Raw genomic sequence first — 9555 nt, 5'->3', positions numbered from 1 at the left:
TTCTTTCTCTCAGTTCAGTACTGCCTGTCCTCCTCCAACTATCTCCTTACAGTTAATGAGTCTCCTCATTAATTTATTCTGTCTCCTTGCAAGTATTTTTAAACCATGATCATCTCTCTTGAGTTGACTATTTCTTAAACAAGATAAATGCTATTTCACATCATCTTTTCTCATATGCTCCCTGTGCCTTATTACTTGAGACTCTTCCCATTTTAACTCTATGTCCTCTTAGAATATCCAATGAAGACCTTTTGCATGCAGGCCTTGAGGGCTGCCCAATAGTGTAGTATGAAGAGGAAAACCATCTACTTCTTATTTTGTATGAGATTCTTACTAAACATAAGAACAGACTTCTGGTTTACTTCACAGCTGCATCCCATCATCTGCTCTTTACTGTCATTGAGAAGACTTCTGAGACCTTAGAGGTGGCACCATTTTTTCAGGTAGCCATACTTAAAATAGACAAACCACTAAGCAAGTGTCTATGGTTCCTGTGCAAGGTCTTAAGCAACAGGGAGCTTTTACTTCAGGCACTAGCATTATCAGGGAAGAAACTATGTTCATCTGAAGAGAAGCCCTAAGTGTTTTATTTTTAAAATGTCTGTAAGTATTTAGACATTGTCACAAGAAATCATGTTCCAAAATATATTTGCTATTGCAGCTGCTATGTAATAAAATGCAAATAGTAAGTAATGGCTCTCTAAGCACAGAAAATGAGAAGCTTTTATTATTTATCCTTATAAAACTTTAGAGTCATTGAACAGATTTAGAATTTGTGACATTGCCATTGAGCTCAGCCTTCATTTACTAAATCATAGCTAAGAGCAAAGGTTCTGTTCACAGCTGTTGAGCCCTGTTACATTTTCTCGCCAAGGATTTCTGTAAGTGGTTGCAGAGGTATGACAAGGGATGTCAGGGCAGCTGGATAATTAAAGAGCTACTCTCAACTGTTCCTGCAGAATCACTGCTCCTGCAGAACCACCACTACCCCAAACAGGGCAGTCCACACACTTGGGAATGAGCCAAGAAATAAGCCAATATACAGGGTCAGTCTAATGGTATGTTTTTATAGCTCTTTTCATCCCAGAGGATCATAACTGTAAAGGCTGTATCCATCTGAAAGTCTCACTACTACTGCTGAAATCCAGTAGTTTGCTGCAAAGGAACCGTTTAGCTGCATAAAATGGTGATGCAGCGATTTACAGCCAGGAACACAGGTGTCTGACAGAAAGAATAATTGTGCGGAACTGTGCTGCAGTTACTCACACTAGGTTCTCTCTGTGCTTCAGCAAGGTCTGAGACTTCGCAGCGAGGGCAGACAGCTGTGACCCTGACGCAGGGGCCAGGCGTGATCCAGCCCTGGTGTGAAGTGGCAACAGGCTTCATGGAGAACTTATCCTGTTGTGCTGCCTGGGGACTGCCCTTTCAGAGTAGCCCACCGAAACTCTGAGTTGGTTGTGCCCTTCTCAGTGTGCAGCCCTGAAGAGCTTACAGCCTGAGGCAACGTGGCCGCAGGTGTCTAGTACCACGAGCTGCCCAAGACTGCAGTGTCAATCAATGCCAAAAGCGGAGGGCGAGGGTGTCAAACGATAAGCTCTGCTGACATGAGAAAGCTGCTGGCTGAAATGTTGGGAGCCTGTTGCCTTTAGAAATGTATGAAAAAGAAGAAGTTGGATCAACCAGTCTGTGCAATAAGAATAATCCTGGGAATCCTTCCAAGGCGAGGTGTATGGCACAAGCCACTGGCTCCGGTTCCAGCGACAAGGTGACTGTCTGCTCACCTTGATGCCATCGTGCCGGTAAGGAATAACTTACGTCAAGATGCTGTTTGTGGGCAATGATAATAGCTTAATTTTCCTGTAGCTTTCAGCTGAGGTTGATAGTGTAACTTATAAATAGAAATTAGAATGCGTCTGCAAGTTGGTTATTAGGTGCATTTTTAGATTAGTCATTACATTAAAGCAGGAAGGGTGAAAGGACTTGTCCAAAATCATATGATGAATTATTGGCAAAGCCAATAAACAAATCCTAACTTTTTCCTTCAACACGTCCGTGTGTATGCTATAACGAATGTACAGAGACAGCTAATGAACTGTCAGAAAGCAAAATACAGGTCATGTAAAAAACCATAACACTTTTTATTGTTCACTGTTAGTGAAAATACACCGTATTACACATGGGAACAGCAGTACGTTCATGCGAACACACACAGTGTGGAAGGATGTATATCCTATGTGTTTTAATTATCCAGCTAAGGGTTTTTCTGGTATATTTTCATGGTTACTCTGCTCATCACAATAAACTTTGTTTGTTATTGATCCAAACATGTATACAAGTGTGAAGCAGTGAAGGACAGTTACAAAGCCTGTAGGAATGTGTGCGTCTGTTCTGGCTCATGAGAAACACAAGGATGAAAGCAGGTGCATTCCCCTACCTGGGATGCACTGAGAGCGTTTCTGAGGAAGAAATACTGTTTTTCACGGCTTGTCAGCATACTCCCCAGCCTATTAAAGAGAAGCAATGAATTCCTATCCAGCCCGCGTAAGCTGATGCAGTTTGCCAAAATGGAGGCTTCTTGTTGCAGCTGCTGGGGAATCCAGTGCTGGGATCCTGGTAGAGATGTCATGGTATCCTTTCTTAAGGCACCTATTAGCATAGGATCTCAGCACTGATCTCATGGGCTGTTGCTGCAGCTAGAAAACAACTGACACATTAGGCTGATTAATCCCTGTAGCAATTCCATTAACCTCCTTAATGGAGTTATAACATGGATAAATTTACCCCTCTGCAGCAACACGAGAGGGAATTGCCCTGGAGACCCTATAACTGTGGTATGGCAGCGATGTCCGAGGTAAACATTTTTTTGTTTGTTTTAGTGCAAAGTGAAGTGTCCTGACCAGCTGGAAAACCTCCATGTCTTCTGGGATTTTGAACTCTTCACAGCACTAATGGTGCAGGTGCCCCCTGCGAGAGGGTGATGCATCAGGGCTCAGACATATCAGCAGGGCTCTTGGCACCCTCCTGACAGCTCGCTGTGCGTCCACATTTCCCTCTCTCTCACGGGCATGCGTAGCCTGCCTCGTCACGCAGCTTCTCAAACAGCCTTTTCATTCACCTTTGCAGTTTTCTCTCCTTGTGCCTCCATCTGACCAAGATTTATCTGCTTGCTGCTTCCTGTCAGAAGGGCAGCTTTGCTTGGACTGTGTCATTGGGCAAAGGACTGCTAAAAATAAGTAGCAGAGCTGGAGTCCTGACATATCATTGCATAGGGAGCAGATCAAGAACAGAAATGAGAAATTCTGAATTTCTCTTTGTTTTCTTCCCAATTTTCTAGCCTGTGGAGAGAAGGTTTACCTGCCACATTAGCCATGTGCATAGCCTGCTCCTAGGGCAGCTTGATTGCGTTGCAGTTCTGTCATTAAAGGCTTCTCAGTACTGTGAAGTTACCTCAAGTGTGTAAGAGCCAAAAAACCACCCTGCCAAACCCTCCAAAGGACTAGACACGTGTTTTTGCAGTCTACCACAACAGCCCAGGCTCTCTGAAAGCTCCTGCTGCGGTTCGTTAGGGACTATATAGGGTGGCTAATAGGGCTGGGGGCTGGAGGACTCAGGCAGGAAGCTACAGGAGGGTCTGACTAATTTTTCTGCTAGTTCAAAGACTGTTGCCACCTACGCAGGTGCAGTGATGTGACTACTAAGCTGCAGTATCTCTTCATCTACATGGTTTGTGATCTCCTTGTGAATATGCTAAATTTATTCTGTTTGATAGCCAGTCCTTTCCTCCCACAGAGGCTGCAAGCCCAAGAGATGGAGTAGCCCAGCTCTTTAGTGATCCAGGAGACAGTGGGAGAGAACAGGGGACATGTTGTGTGCATGGGATGCGCACGCACGCCTGGGGATTTTATTTCTCTTTCTGCCTACAGTAGTCACTTCCCACGTTCAGCACAGGGATGAGAAGTCCTAGCAGCCACCTCTTGCCAAAGACCTCTTGCAGGTTCTCCCTCCAGGGCCGGGGTCTTACCACCATCCCTTTCCGCACCTGGTACCGTGTCTGCCCACGCAGGATCAGCAGCATCTGGTGACAGAAGAAGCCAGCGCAGGCCAGTCCGATCCCAAGCCAGAGGTAGAGCATGAGGATGACAAACATCTCAGAGCTAAGGAGAGCTCCTGCAGACCAAGAGTCGGGGGAGGGAGGACAATAAAGAAAGAGTTTAGACACACCTCACATGCCAGCGTAACACTCAGCCCCAAGAACCGACGAGCTGCCTATATTCTCTGGCCACAAGTGGGGAGTTCGGAGCAAGACAAGCTGGTTGCTCCAACTATATAAAGTTGTTTTCTTTGTAACATCTGATGCAATGGACCCCGCTGGGGAATTACTAAAACAGTAATGGTCTACGTATGCTTCTCCCTCTGCTGTTAATGCGAGGACCTGGATTACAGGGGCAAATTCAGCCAGAGTGAAACATGTCTGTAAGACTTCAGCACTGTTTTGAAAAATGGTTAATTTATTTAAGGATCTACCTGCACACCACAGTGAATCTAAGATTTCTAGGTTCCTTTTGACAAGACATGTGGGCCCTACAGCAGCATGTAGATGCTTCCAGAAGCCTTACTGTGTGCATTAACACTAGGCAGAAAGATTTGGGATTTCTCTTTCTCTCTCTCTCATCACTATATATATATATATATATATATATATATATATGACATTCCTACCATTGGGCAAGGGCGGTTTTTATATGAATGCAAGAAACAGAAACAGAAAACTTTCCAAAATACAAACCAAATTCCTTTTTTAAAGCTGCTGCTAGAATACTCAAAATACTTGCAGGTCTGAAGATTCTAATTCAACAGTTTTTGTGGTATATATTTATGCTGAATATATTTAAATAAAAATATTCTGTGGGCCCTTTCCTCTACAATGATTTTACAACTCCATCTGGAAAATATTAGTATAATAGCAGGTATCGCTGAGTGACCTTTCAGTGTGTAGGCAGAGCTAAACCCATTAAAATAATATTCTCTGTGTGTGCATATGAATGTGTACACACATATTTTGTGTATATTGGTATATTATTAAACACCCATATTTACATGCGGGCACACAAAGAAAATTAAATGTGTGTCAATACTGGTACAAATAGGTGATATCCTCTCACTGGTTCCTGTGAGGTTTAGAAATGAAAAAGCTGTCACTTGCTCCCATCTCTCTGGAAGACCATGGGGCAGACAGACTCAGGCCGGTGAAAGCTCTGGTCGCTCTGAGGCCCTACAAGAGCAATTCTGCTGGGGCAGGGATTGCATGGGCACTACAGGTGTCCTGCCTAAAAGAGGTACGTGGCTGCTTCAGGTTTTAAGTTCAATACAAGGGTGGCTGGATAACGTCTCTTGCTTCTCTTATACAGAAGGCTGGATTAGGTGGTGTCATCTGATTTTGCAATCTATGAATCCCGGCTTCTCCACCTGGCAGTGCTGTAAGTGAGAGATGGGGGCTGACCCGTGGCAATCACATCAAGCTTTGGGCTCAGCCAGCAGGTCCCTCTGAGGATGATTTGTTAGGACACTGACTACAGCCCCCAGCTTTCAGAGATTGCCCTCACTTGAAAAAGGCACAGGAGTCATTCAGTTTTCTTCCTAAATGCAATGTCATCTTTCCCTTCTCATTAGATCCCATTCAGTTCAGTGGGCTTCGTATGCAATACAGCAAGGGAAGAACAAACCCCTTAGGACGATGACAAATCCTCATACCAATTCTGTCAGAATAACTTAATCTATCAGGTAGGAAGCCCAGAGCCAAATATGGGCTTCTCTGCCCCTCTTTTACTGGACCAGAGTGTGACAGACATTTGTTCTTTCCTATAGCTGATATTCAGATGGGGTATGGAGAAAGACAGCTATTTTCTTTAGAGCCTTTGCAAGGTGGCTGTAAGCTTTATTTCTATGAGCTGCTGAAATTAACCATCAAGAAAGTAATTACCGTTGTTTCCATTTGTGAATATTAAGCATCTCTGAGCTGTACATTCCAGATACATGATTTTTTTAACCTTTTCTTCAGGTTACCTACATAAAGCATTTTCTATAATTTCTTTTGTGGATCCAATCTGACCTGTGTTTACAAAAGTGCTCTCCATTTGTCCGTCATCACCACAGCCCATTTTAGTCTCGGATTCACTTTTGCTCTGAGTGACCTGGTATGATCTCAAGCTTATTGCCATACATTATCTATGCCAGAAAAGCTGAATCACAGGCTGAAATTACAGACTCTGGGTTGGATTCTGAAATCCATGCCTGAGCACAGTCTGGGCAGAACGAGCCAACTGAAAATTTTCCCAGCATGAAAGCAGGGAACACGCAGTTGACATAAGACCAGCAGACTCACCTTTCATCCTCCTTTACTCCTCCTCCAGTGCAGAGAGCATGATGGAGAAGAAGAAAGGTAAAGTTTTTTTCCCCTGCTATAGCAATGCTCTGTTTGGATCCTACAACAACCCTTCCAGGTAATTATTCCAGGCTGTGTTTTTCTTTCCTGGGCTGGAGGTTAAATGTGCTGGTAGAAAGCCAGTAGGCCCTTCCTCCCAAGCAACCAAGACACCATGCACCCATATATTCCTGTGTGAGGCAGCAGTTCTCACCCCAGCCGAGCTACAGGTTTGGTGGGAGCTGCTGGGAGCTGCTGCCTCTCAAGGGTATTCTGGCTCCCAGCTCCCAGCCCTGCACCCAGCCCCGTTGTGTCCCACTCAAGCACTGCCCACACGCTGTCTTCTTCACTGCAGTTGCTGACACCAGAGCTGGGGCACTTCAGTGGCTCTTCAAACATATGCCAGGACCCAGCTCAGTGCAGATGAGTCCTCAGAGTCAGAGAGAGAGAACTAATTCCTTAATAATCTCCTCCCACATCCCTGCTCCCCCTCCTGGGCTGCTGTGCTGAGCAGAGCAGGCACAGGGGAAAATGATTCCCAGTGTTTTTAATGCTAGTGAAGATCATGCAACATTATTTACAAAAATTCTTCTACTTGGAAAAATGACTCCATAAAAATGTCATGGCAGGATTTCATGCTTATTGTCTCTCAGTGATTACCATGACAAATCTGCTGATTTGCCAAGTAGAGAGATATTTGTTTGTTTTCAGATGGCAACCCTGCAAACCCAGCCTGGAATCCAAAAAGCAAGCTGGGGCCTCTCTGGCTCCTGTATTCCCAGAAGTGGAGACTCCACACTCAGATCATAATCAACACTTCTGGTGACAGTGCATGAGGCAAAACAGACTCTGGGCCCTTCTTACTGAGCTCAGCTGAATCTGCAAAGCTGAAATATATAGGATACCTATTTTAGTCTAACAAAAGCTGATCTGTGTGTGAGGCATGAGCTGCATAGGGGGGGAAACGGCATTTTTCTGCAGTCACTTTCAGGGTGGAATAACAGTCTAGGCTGTCTGCATAGTCCCTTCTCTGAGACCAGGTTTTATCTAGCTCTTGGGTTTGGACAGAGAAAGGGTGACGTTGGAGAATTTGAGGGCATGTTGAAAGGTGAAGAGGCAAGGCTGGAAGAGCAGAGGAAGAGTTATGGGAGTGGAATCAGGAGGGGGAAGGGGAAGGGTTGTGGAGATTTATGGAAGGGCAGAGAGCGAGAGAGGAAGGGGAAAAGCAGAAGGAAGGGTAAGGGATGGGGACAAGGAGAAAGAGATATTTGCTTTTGATGTGGAGCTCTTGCAAAGAGCAGGCACAGAGAATTCCCCCTGGTTCTCTGTAGACCTATGTCCCAGACTGCGGTCACGAGAGAGGTGGCTAATCATGTCACATTAAGTCCTCTCCTGGTTTCTGTTGCCTGAACCCCAATTCTCCTGTGCTGGAAGGATGGCAAGAGCTCAGTAAGTTTGTGCTGCCAGGAGGTGGGTGACAGTGGAGGGGGTGAGTGGACATGGATAAAGAGAATGAGAATATCTCCGCTGGGATATGGGGAGCCTGCAGACTTGTAGGATATGAAAACCTACAGATCCTGTAGGACAGGCAGCAGGTTCCCCTCACCTGCAGTACAATGAATGAAATCCTTCTCCTCCATCAAATTACACACGCTCCCTGCACAACAGATAGCCCTATTCTGTCACCGTCAAGCTGTTCATGGGGCGTCTTCCAGAGCCTAATGCATTAGGAATAGGGCTGTGGCTGTAACCTGGAGTGGGTCCCAGCCTCTCTTTCAGGTGAAGCAAAGTCCTTTGCAAAGGCTGTCTCTAGCCTCTAAAGAGGACTTTGTTGAACACAGCCAATTCTCCCTCTTGCCCATTTCCCCACCACCACTCTACACACACAGCTATCTGAGGAAGATCATGTCCCCCCAATGGCAAGAACCCTGGAGGAGGAAGACGGTCCTCATCTCCGAGGAAGGAATCCTTACCTGAGAAGAACTGGCTGATGGAGTGAGGCAGAAGAGTGAGGAAGGCCAGCGGATTCGCAAAGGACATGGAGAGTGCAGCAGAAATGTAAGCCATGCCTGCCACCAGGGAGTCGAGGCAAGCCAAGGAGGTGTAGAGGCAGAACATAATGAAGTTTCGCATGTTCCTGCTCCCGATGCAGTTCCCTGTGAAGAAACAGTGGTGGTCATGCCTCTGGGTGACTCTGGCACACAGTCTACAGAAGTGAGCGCTGGGCAAGGCTGAGCCAGGGGACCTGCTTCCATCCAGCCAGTCTGTCACCACTTCGGCTCCTTCACCCAAGTTTAAGCCCTTGCCCAAGTCCTCAGGGGAGCTCTGGATCACAAGCACGTAGTTGCCCAGGGCATTAGCTGAGAGGAAGAGGAAGAGGGCCCCATGCAGCAGAGCAGGAGAGAAAAGTGGGGTGGTGGAAGGGTCTCTGAACATGCTGGGGATGAAGAGAAAGATCTGGAGGACGAAGGTCACTAGGGAGATGCACAAGAAGTAGGCTGGAGCGACAACATTGAGCAACCTGAGAACTAGCATTGCGGATCACGTTCCTGCAGGGGAAAGCAAGGAGAGAAGGAACATCACCGCTTCGGCTGCACACTTCATCCTTCCATTTCCTGCCGGGTCCCGGCCCCGCTGCCTCCGGGAAAAGCCCTCCGGGGGCCGCTCTCCCTCGCCGCCGCCCCACGTCCCCTGTCGGGCCGGAGCAAAGGGAGAGCCCGTGGGCAGCGACCGCTCCCCGCCGCCCGGAGGAGGCACCCCGGTCCCGGCGTCTGCCTCCGGGGAACTTGCAGCAGCGATGCCCCGGAGGGGCTGCGGAGGCTGGAGGGGAGAGCCGGCTCCCGCGGTGTTCCGGCAATGTGGGCACCGCTCTGCTCGCCTAGCAGAGTCCCTCTGCCAGGCAGGGTCAGTTTTGGTATTGCATGAGAGGAAAAAAGGTGGTGCTGGAGGAGGGGGGAGTGAATTGAAGGGGGGGGGGGGGGAGGAGAAGGGGAGGGGGGAGAGGTTGCTCTAATCCACTGCAATACGGATCAAATCCAATGCTCTAATTTATCCTTTAAAGCCACGGATCTACAGATTACCTCTATGACCGTTGCCCTGCTCTGCACGAAATTAGAAAATGCACAAAACAGCTG

General features: G+C 47.0%; 1 protein-coding gene across 1 annotated transcript; it reads right to left on the bottom strand.

The window, feature by feature from the left end:
- Positions 1-1960: 1960 nt before the first annotated feature.
- ZDHHC22 (zinc finger DHHC-type palmitoyltransferase 22) lies at positions 1961-9328 on the bottom strand. Its single transcript, XM_049825361.1, has 2 exons — positions 8395-9328; positions 1961-4167 (listed from the first exon to the last, which is right to left on the bottom strand). Exons 1-2 carry the CDS (start codon positions 8954-8956, stop codon positions 3902-3904), a joined length of 828 nt encoding a protein of 275 aa, XP_049681318.1. The 5' UTR covers positions 8957-9328; the 3' UTR covers positions 1961-3901.
- Positions 9329-9555: the final 227 nt, after the last annotated feature.

This window comes from Accipiter gentilis, chromosome 22 (genome assembly GCF_929443795.1).
Source record: "Accipiter gentilis chromosome 22, bAccGen1.1, whole genome shotgun sequence".
NCBI lineage: Eukaryota > Metazoa > Chordata > Aves > Accipitriformes > Accipitridae > Astur > Astur gentilis.
Note: the sequence above shows the minus strand (reverse complement) of the source record. Positions and strands in the feature narration are given on the sequence as shown.